At 44.2% G+C, this 15,132-nt stretch overlaps 1 protein-coding gene across 2 annotated transcripts in view; it reads right to left on the reverse strand.

Moving 5' to 3' along the window:
• Positions 1-698: 698 nt before the first annotated feature.
• The window catches only part of LOC135385843 (CTD small phosphatase-like protein 2-A), a 28,771-nt gene continuing 14,337 nt past the window's right edge, over positions 699-15,132 (reverse strand). For both annotated transcript variants that reach the window (XM_064615411.1, XM_064615410.1), the window contains exons 3-13: positions 11,674-11,745; positions 11,274-11,400; positions 9,149-9,226; positions 8,947-9,030; positions 7,823-7,955; positions 7,615-7,726; positions 6,342-6,428; positions 6,127-6,269; positions 3,311-3,437; positions 2,273-2,368; positions 699-1,645 (exon numbers count right to left, since the gene is read on the reverse strand). In XM_064615411.1, the coding sequence (XP_064471481.1) occupies positions 1,580-1,645; positions 2,273-2,368; positions 3,311-3,437; positions 6,127-6,269; positions 6,342-6,428; positions 7,615-7,726; positions 7,823-7,955; positions 8,947-9,030; positions 9,149-9,226; positions 11,274-11,400; positions 11,674-11,745 (1,125 nt within the window). In that variant the 3' untranslated portion in view covers positions 699-1,579. The remainder of the gene's footprint in view (positions 1,646-2,272; positions 2,369-3,310; positions 3,438-6,126; positions 6,270-6,341; positions 6,429-7,614; positions 7,727-7,822; positions 7,956-8,946; positions 9,031-9,148; positions 9,227-11,273; positions 11,401-11,673; positions 11,746-15,132) is intronic.

The raw sequence follows: 15,132 nt of genomic DNA on the forward strand, positions 1-15,132 counted from the left end.
CGATTGTTGCTCGTGGTCAGCTCAGCTAGCCTTGGGCATGTGAAACATCCAGATGGGAACAGTTCAGCACAACCCCTTTGAAGGCTCAAATGAGCACAAGTGACGTGACTGCTAGCAAGTTCACTCAACAAGATGTAGTGAAGTGTTGTAATGATAGATATCACAATGTGCCACCAGGCTCTGCTGTCTGCAGGAGGAACATTGCAAACTGTTACTGGCAATAGTTATGCGAGGAATGAGATAGCACCAAGAAATGCAAACTATTTTTACAACGTTTTTCAATCAAAGTTTTCACAGTTGCTTAAATGGGGCTTGTATGCTGTCCCCACCACCACCACCAAATGCCACCATGCAATTGGAAAATGATTTTCTTATATCCTCGTGATAACCATTAGCAAAAGTAACAAATGCTCCAACATTGTTGCGATGTTAATGAGCACGCATCAGCACCAATACTGCAAAGCAAAGCTTTACTCAGCTGTAGGTCTGCCCTTCTATCCCCAGCGGCATAAAATCCAGCTCTGCGTGTGCTAGTCATTCTAATTTCAGTGGATGCTCAAGGCAGGCTAAGCTGTAACTACCCACAATACCTGAAAGCGAAAAGGGCAATGAACATAACGGCATTGGAGATGCTCCCCTTTCACCTCCTTGTGGTGCACTCAAAATTATTGTACTTAAATAATCGAGCTATGCTGTGGTGCTGTCTTCTCTGCTTTGTTTAATGCAACCATTCACATTACAGAATTTTATCAGCTCTCTTCATTTGAAAACAATAGCAACATACAAATGTTTCTATCAAAAAAGAGTGAGAGTCAAAAATTGTGGGGTTGCAATCTGCTCAGTCCTGCTGTAGTATTCTTGAAGAGTGCCCTGGGTAGCAACCATATCATGGTGGAGCGTCTCAATTGATGTGATTTACATGTGATGCCATCATCATGTGTTTTCACCACTCATCAGTGAAAATGTATCAACTATTTAAATTTACTTGCAGAAATATGCATTCAAAATAGTTAGAAACTTGTGACAGACTGGGCTTGAAATGAACGGAAGGTAAATGATCCATGTGTCTTAACTACTTTTTCGTGTGTGTTAACAGTGGTGCAACTACTGGCAGAAAGTCGAACAGGTAAAGCATTTGTTCCCTGATGATTAGTAACTTTTACGTGGACCTTACCAATGTTGTGCACCTGCGGGATGATATGCCATGGTTCATGTAAGGAAGCTGTCTGAAGAGTAATCACAAGGCGGTTAAGCTGATTTCTGCCGTGTGAGAGTTATGCTTTGCAGTCGCAAAACCTTAGCATCTTTTGAGTTGTGTAGCCGTATCTTAATTAGTGCTTCTAAATTTTTGTACACTGTCCCAATACAAAGGTAGATGCAGCTGAGGACAGAAGGTACCAAGACTGGCACTTGGCAACTGACACCAATGAGAATGATAACAATGCAATGAAAGCAGCTGAAAACATGCGCAGTATTCCTGTCATGCATCATAAAAACCAGTGAAGACCCCCTGTTGATTAGATGAACGTGGTGGTCTATCCAGCTGCAGAGGTGGGTAAGGATATGCGGAGAGTGGTCTCTAGTCCGGTGGGAGGAAGCTAGCCAAGTGATACTTGTTGCAGATGTGAGGCCTTACATCATCTCTCTGAAAATGAAAATATAGGTCCTTGGTAGGGCAACTTATGCTTAGGGTTCTTCATCATTTTCGGGTTTTATGATTATTTAAAGTCAGGGAGGGAGGGGGGGTGCTCGGTTGCTATCTACACGAGAACTCGGGGGAAAAATCTGGCGCTACGATCTCTGTTTGATAGGTCATCGGGGAATTTTTGGGTGAAATGAAAGGCATATGAAACAAGCCACTGCTGTGACACTGGGACGGGAAACGTGATTCTTTATATTTCCCCTCGGAACTGGGGCAGTGAATGACCACAGTATTCAAACACTTGTCAAAGCTCCGCCAAAAGCTTGTCTTTATTTTCTCCTGCAGGAGGGGATTATAAAAGGAGGACAAATAGGTTGTCACAGATCTTTGCTGATATTATAGAACAGCAAGTTGAAGGAGCGCACGGATTTCGGGCAGACATCAGGTTTTAACCGAATTCTTAAAAACGTGTTTGGGGGGGGGGGGGGGGGGCGTAACTATCATGAAAAATCGAGTTTAACCTGAAAATGAAGAACCCTACTTATGCTTAAACAGAGGAAACACTTCAAGATTCACTTAATGCGTTAGTGTTGTCATAAGAGTTACTAGTGTCTGCACAAGCTTACTTACCATAGCAACGAGGCTTTCCAGGAATGGAAGCAGCTTCAGCAGTTCCCTATCACTCCTGTCCACGAACCATGATTCAATGGGAATGCCATTCTCAAGCTGAAATGTAGACCATAGTCCTAATTTGTTGACATATATAAATGTAATTTTTGCGTATCAGCAGTGTGTCACATAGCTCTTTGTACGTGGCTACCATACCTTATATATAGGGTTCCGCGTTTTCGGTTTTAATGGAAAAACATCGAAAAACATATGCCGGGTAAATTTCCACTCAATCGGTTCTAATTGAAAAACATGGAATACAGAGGAACATTCCAGGAACCATGACACATAAATTGCTGCACATGCCCAGCTTAAGATTCCAACATGCCAAGCAGGCTTTCCTTTACTACTCTTCTTTTCTTGGTGTTTGCGACTGTTGGACGACGTGCGACCACACTGAGTGTTCCAGGGTCAATCCCTTTTTCCGGATCGGGTGCGCTGGTCGTAATCTCATTCTTCTGCCATTGTAGGTGCCCCACCGCGCTTGTGAACGTTTTAGGGACGTGACGTCAAGTAGAATCTCGGTCACCGGCCTTTAGTTGTTTAGTGGAGAGGTTACGACAGTATATACAATAAACATCGAAAAATATATACTGAATCTGCCCAAAAATAAACATCGAAAACGGGGAACCCCACTTATATCCATACCATACCATATATCCGTAACCAATGTCGACTTCCATCTATTGTACATCTGCTTGTTTTAACTTGCATGATCATTCAAGACCATTTTGCATCAAGTAGCCTATGTTGAGTGATCTAGTGTGCAGCAATGGGGATTTAGCGTATATTTATTGAACAAGTGCCTAATTTCAAATGCTATGGATCGAATGTGAGACAGTTGAGTCTTTGGCAGTAAAAAGGAGAGAAAGGCATTTACATTCCTATAACCTATAAATCACTCATCACCAGTTAACCTATAAACTATATCAGATACTGGTTATGTAGATAGCTTGGATACAACTATAGCTCTACTGGTGTCACAAGAGTACCCTTTACCTGGTAACCAAAGGCCTGTGGAGAATTGTCAATGATGATAGTCTTGGCCAGATCTCTGCCCAAGATGGTGAGGTCCTTGATATAGTTCCCACTTACGCAGACACAATGCTCTCGAAACAGTCGATACCTGAGCACAGCAATAGAAAAGTGGACACATATCAGTCAGAAAAGAACACAGCTCTCGTCATCTGTAACTGTAGAGCCTCTGCTGTTGACTGTATCGGCTTTTGGCTGCACTGAATGAATGATTATTTGGAGAACATTAAAGCAAGAGGGACTCGATATAATGAAGAAGCCTGAGCGTGGGAAGACAAAGTTGTTCTGCAAACCGCGAAGGAAAATTTGCTAGCACACTTCCTGGCAGGGATGGGCATAAATACACTTTTCAGGTATTTAAATATAAATACTACATGTTTTCATGTATTTAAATACTGCCTATAAATACTTTAAGATGAAAGTAATTAAATACAAAATATAAATACATTAAGACAGTATTTAAATACTGTAACTACTTCTGTAAATACTTTGAGCCGTTCAGGCAGATTATTCTTTTAAATTATGTAATAAGTGGAACCACCTATGGATGCATCTCTGCTGCACACAATGCCCACATATTTCTTTATTTTTCCGTGATGCAGTGTGATGATTTCAGCATCTTGCGTGGACCGACTTTCCATTGAACGGAACGTCTCCTTGAGTCTCAGGAGTAGCGAGGGGGTATTAGACAGGACGGTACCGGGACAAGAACTGACGACGACTCAAAACCAGCTAATGAACTCGTTATCGCTTCTTCCACTTTCTCTATGTTGAATAAAGTGTTCATTTGCTGGTTTTGAGTCGTCGTTGTCGGTTCTTGTCCTGTCTGTCTGTCCTGTCCAGTCCGCTGCAACGGGGGTGGCGATACCCTCATTCGCACATTGTGCTGTTTTCTAAAAGGACGGAAATCCCTGAACACACGAGATGAGTGACCTGTATCCTCTAACCAAGATACCCTTCATCGCTGGAGGCTAACAATGTGGAACTCGAGAAAAACCCACAAATACGGGAGGATGAGATATGTGTATTTAAGTGTATTTTAAATATAAATATGCCTAAAACGGTATTTAAATATAAATATAAATACATGTTTTTGCCTGTATTTAAATATGTATTTTAAATACTATTTTAAATACAATGTATTTAAATACTGCCCATCCCTGCTTCCTGGGACCATGAATTGCTGAACTATGTGTGGATCATATGTAGAAGGTCTGCATGTCAATCTGTACGTAAGCCGCAAGAATATTTCAATGGCTCCTTTCTTATACAATAGGAACATTTCCAGAAGCAACATCACTCAGAATCTTGAACACCCATCACAAGAAATCGAAAACAAATGTGAAGAGAAACAAAGCTGTAGTGAGGGAAGCAACGTAGGGCGCACAGCAGCGCATAACGCTATATCTGGAGTAAGCATAAAAAGGCAGTGATCAAGTGACACGACACAAAAGATTCGCAAATTATCGTCCAGGATGTGTTTGGAAGAAGGAAGGTCTTGTCCCCTACACATAATTAAGTGTTAAAACTTTAAAGCACTATTCACAACAACTGCTGCCACAGTTTCTAAAAAATTACTTCCGGAAATACTTCGCTATAGATCCGGAAATAGATTCGCTTGCATAATTAATGTGCCCCAACTTTGGCATGTGAATGTTGGTACTTAATGCACAGCAGCTGTAGCAGCGCTACTGGCCCGGATCGCAGGGTGCCAACTAAAGCACGTGCGAGCACACAAGTCCTGGTGTCGCAGATGTTCTTGAGGAGGTGAAGGGCAGCGACAACCAACAAAACTTTATTTTTGGTGATGATGATTTGGGTCTTTCATCGCCAGAGGTTATATTCTACCCCACTTACTCGTGGTAACTTGGTGAAAATATGATGAGCCTCACATTAAGGACTGTGTGTAATGACGTAAGGACAGTGCTTTTAGGGCAGCGCATTGGTGTCGAATTTTGTCAGTGACATAGTCAATGTCAGTGAGAGTGTCCAGCTGGCTTAGAGACCAATGTAAGTGTGGGCAATGAAGAGGGATGACTTGCCAGATCACTTCAGTGACGGCATCTTCGAAAGTTCACTTGTCGCAAGCAGTAACACCACAGAGCAGTAAAAGCGATATTGAGTCACGGCCGATAAATCAATGCAGCATCCTGGCGAATGGTATGTTGTGGCATCTGGGTAATTAGCATTGGGTCAATGCTTGCAAGCACAGATGCGGAAGGAATGTGAGTTGCCCACTGGTAGGAAGCAGGTACTTTTTTGTTCATTCGCGTTCATAATGTGTCAAAAAGCTACAACAGCTGCATAACTGTGCTTAATCAAAGTTGCTGTGGTGAAACCAAAGGGGTTGTTGCAAATTGTAGATTTGTGAATGCACATCTCATAGCTAATGAGACCCACACCCCTTATCACAAAGTGGAGGGGCTGAGTAAGTAACCATAAGCACCAATACCAAGGGAACCCCCTTTGTAGTCACATGTGTTCAATCCGGTGTCATTTTTTCTGACACAAGATCTGAGAGACTGCGCAACACTTGCGCACACACACATCACACTTTGCTAGAGACCAAAACTGGAGAGTCAACGTGCCATGGATATTCAGGACAAATGTGTGTGTAAACAAGACTAATTATAGAAATAGCAAAGCAGTGTGGCATATGAAAAACCTCATGAGGGGAAACAAACCAAGTGGGAGGTACAGAGGCCCTAGTAGCATGCTTACAACAACGAGCATCGTAAGAAATTAGTGTCAAAGTATTGAGCATGAAGTACTTTGATTACCTGATAAGCTTTCTCTCTGGATCAAGTAGGTTGAGAAGCTTGTCAGCATACACTTTCTTGGAAGCCGTGAACAGGATAACCTCAAAGATCTTGGACACACGCTCAAGGAACTCACGGAAGAACGGTCGGGTACGCACGAACACCTGGTGTCAGTACGACAGTTAGAAGGAGCATGTGCACATTTGAATGTCTGAAACCAGTATAGTGAGACTTGCCTTGTATTCCACTCCCTGAAAAGTAACTGGAAAGGTGAAAGTAGCATCCTCCATTTCCACAAGGCTGCAGTGCACGAGTGTCTCGTCCTGGCAGAGTAAAAACAGCCCAGGTTTAGGACCTCAAGTGTTAGCATTCAGTCATTGTGATTCAGTTACTTTTATCAAACTGTTTCCTGTCCCAACAAACTTTTCAAATCTCCATCATCCAGACTAGAGCACTGCATGAGTTCAGGCTTATATATCCGAAGGCCTGAGCCCGGCCCAGCCCGTGGGCCAGGTAAAGCCTACTTTTTGCGTGCCTGGGCTGAGCTTGGCATTATGGGCCTGGGCTGGGCTCGGGTTTGGCCATTATGGACCTGAGCCCATTCATTGCCATGTCTAGGTCGGACTCGAGCCTATATTAGCCCAGTGTTAGCCACAGCCAACTTTTACAGCCCGCTACACTGGGCCGGGCTGGGTAGCCTATAAATCGCTCGGGCTTGGGCCAGGCCTGGGCTGAGACACCTAGAAATTATTCTGGCTTGGGCTTGGCCCAGGCCCGATACGGAGCCGTCAGGCCAGGCGGGTAAATCAAAAGAAGGCTGGGCTCGGGCTGGGTCTGAGCCTAAAAATGGCCCATGCAGTGCTCTAGTTCAGACTGCAACAGTGGAACCATCTTAAACCAACACACTGCGCTATAGCTTACAACAAGGTCTGTCGGCAACCACATTCACACTCACACTCTTGGGCCTTTTTGCCCTTTTGGGCCCTTGAGCGCAGATGTCATTCAAAGCTTGTAACGTATGGCGTGGCATACATATAGAAAACTGTGGAGATGTTGAGCTACAGGAATTTCTTCATTCCACCTTCGCAAGGCATCGCAGATGTAACGGAGTCTGTGGTAGCATGATAGTCAAATACGTATGCCTTGCAAGGGTAAAATGGTCAGAAGGTAGGTACAGAATATATGTGTGTATGCATTTATGTAGAATATCTGTGCCAGGTATAGAGTGGGCAAAGGAACAGCCTCTGTTTGAAATATCGGTGGCTCCACTAGTTGGTCCACAGCACTTGTCATAAGCCCTCATTGAGGTGAATACTTGCCGGAAGTGTGAAGGAAACTAGCACACTTTTGGCTATCTTTAACTGTGCTAATGCAGTACTGAAATCAGAAAATCTAGGATGTGGTCGAGCAAGCAGGCAGATGGTTCAGCAAGTCCCACTTTGCCTTTGAGTGTACAACATTTATCTGTGCAGGACTTCTGCAGGTTTGCCAATTTTACAAGTAACTCACCAAATCTAACACAAGAGAGAACTCTGGGCTGCTGCGTGTTCGAAGTGGCAGAGCTGGACAGCGTGCCCGCATTTCGGCACTTAGCGGGGGAAGATGCTTGATGAAATAGTACCTATAAACGAACAAGAGAAAGCACTTTATGAAGCACTTCAGAACTCCAGTTGTAGCACCCGCATTTCGCTTTTATGCAACTGATAATGTAACTTACGGGTCAAAGGTGTCCCATTCCTCAGCTACTCTACCTTCCTCAGGTGAGGGACACTGTGCATTGCTATGCTCTGGGTAGGCAGGGTCGAGAACTACATCTTGACGCATGTCTGCCAGCCTGCATACTTCCAACTCTGCAGAGGAAGAACAACAAACAACTTCACCAATTACAAATACAGTCATCAACTGACTTTTTTAACATTTCAGACTACCACCAGCACCATCCAACTCTCCATAAAATATCCATACAGCTCAATTTCTCGCGAGCATGTCACTCAGTGCTTGCTTAGGTTTTACGACCTACAGAAAGCTTCTGAGCTGCTCCACCAAGGGGTTGGCTGATATCGCAGAGCACTGCATGCTCTAATACCGGGTGTTTCACGAAGGTCCCCTGGCTGAATAATTCATGAACAGATGGCGCCATCGAATAACTTTCTTTTTGCTAAAGATCCTTCGGACATCTGCCATAAACTGAGTAGCGAGTGGCTCAGTTGCGTACGCTCACTGATTAAATAAACATCCTAACTCTTAAATTTTACTTCGCACACTTTCAGAACCACTGTTTTACGTATCGGGGGGAACTTCAGCAAAAAATGGTCCAAGGAAGAAAACACGTTGACACTTAGTGATCTTTTTAGTAATTAATCTGTTTCTGTTTACATATTTCCTGCACAGCGCAGTGCACCATGCGTTCTTTGGATGAGCTATCCGGCTGTCAATTTCGTGTTTATCCGCCTGGTTGGCACACGGGGGTGACAGGAGATAAGGAACAGCCGCAAGATACGCTTTGGTGTTCTTTCTCCTTCTCTACCAGACTAGTACACAGCACTCGCAGCGCATTAGTCATCATCCTTTGTCATCATCCTCATTCGTCATTGTCCAACTCACCTATGGAACGACAGAACCACCAGCACCACCACCAGTTCACCAGTGGTGTTGAGAAGGAATACCAATCGAATTTCAGCGGATTTCAGAACATGGGCAATATAAGTTAAAGGGGTTGTGACACTTCATCATCAGATAGGTCTGACAAATGTAAAAGAATGTAAAAGGCCATTTCTTCCTCTTTTTGTTCTCTCTTTCCCAATACAATTTTGAAGGACTGCTGCAGATTTATCTACTCACCATCGATGGGAAGAGACTCGACGTCACAGCTGACTGTGCCATCAACGACAGCATTGCTCTGAAAGCCCTCCTTACCCTCACTTCCTGCAAGAAAGCAATGGTCACTCGCTACAGGTATGTCTTGTAATGCTTCATCAGGTATTCCGTTTGTGTTTCCATGAAAAGAATGTGAGTTGTGCAACATTTTTAGTAGTTCCCTCACCATCAAAAAGCTGGTAAGCTGGAGAGAAGAGTGCATCGGCTGGGATTGACTCAGTGGTTTCCTCCACAGTCTTACTTCCTGCGTAGTAGAAGAAAAATATATCCAGTCAAAAATAGTTAGTATGACCACGGCCGTTCCCACAGGTTTTGGTCATAAAGCAAATTGTCACATTAACAAACACCATGTGTTACGAGTCGTATATGCCCTTTACGTGAGCTTTGAAAAGTAGAAAATTATGCAAGATGGTAACAAATACGAATAATGAGACATTTTAAAGGAATCTATAACACTTAGTTTTACGTACGTTTAAAAGTAATGCTTAGTTTTACGCTTAGTGCCATTCTCAATCTGACACATATCCACTCCTTCATTCCGGCAATCAGCTCTCTTCGTTTGCTCTTCTTCTCAGACATAGTCTATGAGTGCCGTATGACAGCAGCGGGTCACTACAGCCATACGACCAAGTGCACTGCTCTTTTGAGCATGTCAGGCACGGGTATCATGAGTCATGCGCCCTGAGAGAGGGCCGACGTTTTGGCCGCTATGTGTCAGGAGAACCACTGGTCCTGTTACCAACAGTTATACAGTCAAACTCGTTTACAACGAATGCCTTTATAACGAAAAGACTGTTGTAACGCAAGTTTTTCGCGGTCCGGTCAGCGCCCCATAGGGTGCAATGTGTTTCTCTGTCTTTGATAACGAACTGCTTTGCAACAAAACTACCAAAATAACAAAGTTATTTTCCGGTACAATCGGCAAAGCACACAACCGATACAACGAAATTTTGGACGCGACTGCCTCACAACACGTGGTAATGAGCCGCGCAACGTTTGGTCCCATATACACATATATAATTGCATCGCAACTACATAGTACGGTCAGTGTAGACTACAATATCGCTGCACGTTCCTTTTTAACGAAATCACCTTTACAAAGAATATTTCCCGCGACCCCTTGGAGTTCGTTGTAAAGGACTTTGACTAAGTAATGAGGGTAAAGTACACGTGTTTGCCCCTAGTTGTGCCGAAAATACTGGTCATTGTCATATAAACCAAAATGTCATAGTAACGAAAAAGAGCTACATGCAGAGGGCATTGGGAGGGAACGGTTCCCTAGAAAAAGGGTCCTAAAGCAGAGATGCCATACTAACGAGTGCCATATTAACGAGGTTCAACTGTAGTATAAAAAATAAGAACATCCAATGCGTCTGGAGACACTCAAGAAATGAATGTATTATTCTGTTATTGGTGGTGTATACGCCATGTGTTTGGGAGTCGTAATATATCTCAATCGGGTTCAGTAGACATAGGTGTGTATAGATGCAAAGTGCAGTGGGTGGAAAAGAAAATCAGTTCCATGCAAAGCAGTGCTTGTAGTCTAAATTCAAGTATCGACAATTTTTACATCCACGCTTTTCCAGATACGACTATATCTGAGCTATACGACATGAAATGTGTGCTGCATGGCCCGCAAAGAAAGCAAATTTCATGTTTATATTCTATTTAATCATGGCTTTGTCAAAGTCTAAAATAATATTGTGTAGCAGTTAGTTGTCACAAGTATGTGGCTTGAACAGCCAATACTAAATATATTATCATCAAAGTATAGCATCAATAAATGAATTATCTCAGGTACAGCACCGCTAGGGAATCGGAGGTAAAGCTCTAAAAGCATAGCTCTATACATAGACTGAGGCATAATCCAGGCAAAAGTCTGCCAAGTGATGGCAAAGACCTCAGTGAATCCATACCACAATGTACAGTGCACAGTAAACCCTACTTTCACTTCCCCATACTGTCCTTTCTCTACTTCGTCTATTCTTCAGTCTGAACATGTTGTGTATTTGGACTTGGACACTTTACTAAATCTCCCACATGTACTTGACCCTCACAAGAGAGAAACATGGGCATGTATGTGTAGTTAACGAATGTACACATGTGTAATTTGTGCTAACTGGAAGGCACGTCAATGTGAGCTGGATATTTGTAAAGCTTGAAACTTTCACTCACATGTGTGTTGTGCTAAATGGTTGTCAAATTCCAAATAAAAAACAGATCTCCTTATGAAAGATACTTTAAAAGTAGGAGCTCTCAAAGTGGATTAGACCTGCATAAAGCAAACTCACTGGTCTCCAGATTCCTGCTCTTTAGACATCCCTGCTGGACAATGTTACTGATGAAGTTGTCACTGCTGTCACAACACACTTCTCTCCGCCTCTTCTTTTTCCTCTGTTGGAGCTTATCTTCTCTGACCTGTATGGTATATAGGTCTCACTCTACGTACTGTCACAAGGTTCCGTGTAACGTTTTCTATCACGCTTGGTCCTGAAACTCCCCCTCTGGCTACATCAGTGGTTGTTAGAAATGTAGATTTTCTGTAGAACACTTGGCATATAGAACCCTGCTGAATATGGAGCAACACTGGTGAAGCCATGCCAGAGCGATGATGTCAGATATCAGACACCCTGTAGATCCTAATTCCCAGAGAAATTGTGTAAACCCATTTGAAACCATAAAGAAGCTCACCACTGGGCTTCTGTTTTTGCATGGGACCTTGAATTGTGGTTTCTCATGCCGTTTCTTTGCTTTGCAAGGAGTCTGAAACATGATAGGCCATTGCCAATTATGCCACATTGTGCTACAAGGTACCTACAAAGCTATGGTCACACATGCGTTTCAAAACGTGACACCATGCCAGCATTTGGGGCTGTGCTAAGAGGAGCTGACCTCGCACAGGTGAGACCCCACATTTACAAAAAATGATGGCAGGGGGGTGTTATGTAACACGGCAGTCTGCTGCATTTTCATTTCACACGAGACTCCATGGTACGCCTCTAAAGCTAGCACGGATTAGAGAGCCACTGACAGCCAAAGTAGTGTGGAGTAGAGCCCTGCACCATCCGCGGATGGAAGCGAATATCCGCGGATATCCGCAATATACTTGCGGATTCGGATGAAAATTTAGCACTTTCTGTGGTGTGCGGATCGGATGCGGATGGCTCGAGGTCGGATGCGGATCGGATGCGGATACGAAGGCAGCGGATCGGTAGCGGATCGGATGCGGATATACCGCGTGCTGTCATTTTTCCACCCGCTATTTATTTGTATTGCGCGCCGACAGCCGACAGCGAGCGCATGCTCTGGTTCACCTTTGACCATGCACGGCGCCAAGACGGGAGAGGAGGCATTCAGGCGTCTCGAACCGCGCGAGCGCCGACGAGGTAGCGTTCCACGCGTTCCAGAAGTCTCTCCATATCGCGTTTGTTGAAAGGTTTACCTTTGCTTGTCGTCATGACTGAGTCCTTCCGTGACAGCATGGAGGCATCCGAAATTATACCAACATGCTTCCGGCGGTCTTTACGCGTCTTTCGAAACGTGCGGATTTTTGCGGATCGGATGCGGATGGTGCGTTTTGCTCAGCGGATCGGATGCGGATGTAAACTGTTGTGTATGGTGCGGATGCGGTTCGGATGCGGATAACGTGTGCGCGGATGCGGGTCGGATGCGGATGCCAAAAACCTCATCCGCGCAGGGCTCTAGTGTGGAGTTTGACAGAGGCAAACAAGGTTTGTGACAGAATTGCTATTTGGCTGTACTAGCAGAGAGTCTTCTTGCAGCTGGACTCTGAGAATTGCCGAGTCGGTTTGGGTCAGGTAGTCGCACGCTGAGAGAAGGCCATCCTAATTCATATGAGTCATCGTACGTCACTGATTCCAGCAACCTAAATCAAGAGAAGAGTCACTGCGAGTCAGCTTTCTAGCACCTCTAAACAGTCGCGCCTGCTTAATATGGACACTTTCGTCCCAGATCAAAATCTTCGATAAAGCGAATGGTTCATACGCCAGAGCCTGATAACTTCCCTTGACAGCTGTACTGCCTCTGTTCTCATAGGCGGCCGAGCAACTGCACTATGTTTAACTAAAAGCAAAACTCCTACCACAAGGGTCAATTGCCCGTAGACGTGTTCGGAACGGTCATGACATCACACTGGATTTTGCGGGCCTTTCATATTCACAAATAACCCCCTTTCCTCTTATAGTTCTTGTGGATGGCAGTGAAGGAAAGGGCATGGCTCCCTTTGTGCAAACAAACGTCCTACTTTCAAAAGTTCTGCTGCAGATGCAGGGAGAGGCTTGCCCTCCATACAAACACCGTACGTAATAATGAGACGAAAATACATGGACTACATAATGTATATACCTTGCTGGACCATCCATTGTAAGAAAAGAGATTTTCCATATTAACGAGACGAAAATGCACTGATAAAGTTTGGTCCATGGAAAAATCGTCCATAATTCGAGTTGTCTATATTAAAGGGGCACTAAAATGTAAAAACAACTTGCTCTCAAATGAAAGTACGTGTTTCAATTAGAATACAAGCAAAATTAGTTCGGACAACACTACCATTTAGAAGAAAAATACAGTGAAAACAGCCGTCTTTGGCGGCAACGAATGGGATCCACAGGAAGCGACGATTGGCGACATCCAATGAGACAGCAGGACAAGCGCGCGCTTACCTATCGTGGCCGTGGGGATTTGGAACGGGTCCGATCATAGTGTTCCGTATATGCGCGGCATGATTCGCACTGCTTCATTTTTCAATACCGACTCACTGAATTGTAGCCTACAACAGTTCTCGCAGATGCTCCACTGCCAACATTTATTTTCATGTCCTTCGGACAGCGATGCCGGTCGGCTTCGCAACGTGCACCATGTTTTTCGTTGGGACTGCTCCATGGCGTAGCGTGCGCGTGCACGTGCAGCAGGGACTAAAAACACTGATGCATAAACTGAAACGACGTTCACTGCTTAGCACCAAAGCAAGAAAGAGTCCCGTATATTTTTTTATTGTAGCTTCGTAACGGAATCAAATTTTTGAATTATGAGAACAAGTACGAAATTAACATAGCATGGAACATGATTTGAAGTGAACTTGTTTCTGCATGAGAGAAGCCAGAAGATGTGGGTTCGAGTCCTACAACTGGCTAACCTTTTCAGTGACTTCCATCTTTCATTGTCTGTGCATTTTAGTGCCCCTTTTGTGAAGCACGACCGTAGTTGAATCCTCGAGTTTAAGAACGGGAGTCACTGCCATGGCGATGACGTCACGAGAGCTGCACAGCGGCATTTTTACTCGGCGGCTCACTCGACTCTCCTCGACTTGCTCGAGTCCAATAAACGAGCGCAACCTCTATAAGGTGATGAAGCATGTGGAGTGACGTCTGCAAGTTTACATCGTAGCCGTTGCGCTATTTTTGTGCCACTACTCAAAAGGACCGTGCAGTTCTGTTGGGAACATTTGCACCGGGAAAGGGAGCGTGCCAGTATGATTTGAGGGGTACGGGACCCCTAGATCTGCCCATGGTCTCACATAAACGAGGCTTTCGCTGCTTCTGCTATTTCAGTACTTAAACTGTGATGCATGTCTGCAAGGGTCATCGTTCCCTGTACAAGCACCCAGAAGGAGCGGCACAGGTACTGAGATAAAATGTTTACCTAGTGGAGGCCAACACACATGGCCACATTCAAGCTGTGCGTGTTTTGATATATCCTGTTTGTCCAGACTTGACTGTGTTTCATATAAATGTAAACAACTACTACATTAAGCTCTGGAATAGGGACTGTGCAACAAAATGATGCTGCCACGGTGTGGCCTCCGGAAAGTACCTTGCATGATAGTCTTCCAATAACCAGCTTTGTTTACATGTGAAGTGCAAACGTCTTTTCTTTTCTTTTTTTTTTGCCACACTGGAGCTGTTGCATCACTAACTGTGCAAGCACCTAAAAGAACTCTTCACTAGGGACCAAACGATTCATTTCTCGCGATTTCTATGTTTCCAAAACCACCGAGGGCACTAAACTCTCAGAGAATAGCGTTTGTGACGTGTGTTCGGCCATTGCATGATGTGTGCACAACATGAGAGAATATATTCTATTTCTTTTGTTCTTGGATCGATGAAACTGAATGAGGACCTGCAAAATTAT

This window comes from Ornithodoros turicata, chromosome 2 (genome assembly GCF_037126465.1).
Source record: "Ornithodoros turicata isolate Travis chromosome 2, ASM3712646v1, whole genome shotgun sequence".
Taxonomy (NCBI): Eukaryota; Metazoa; Arthropoda; class Arachnida; order Ixodida; family Argasidae; genus Ornithodoros; species Ornithodoros turicata.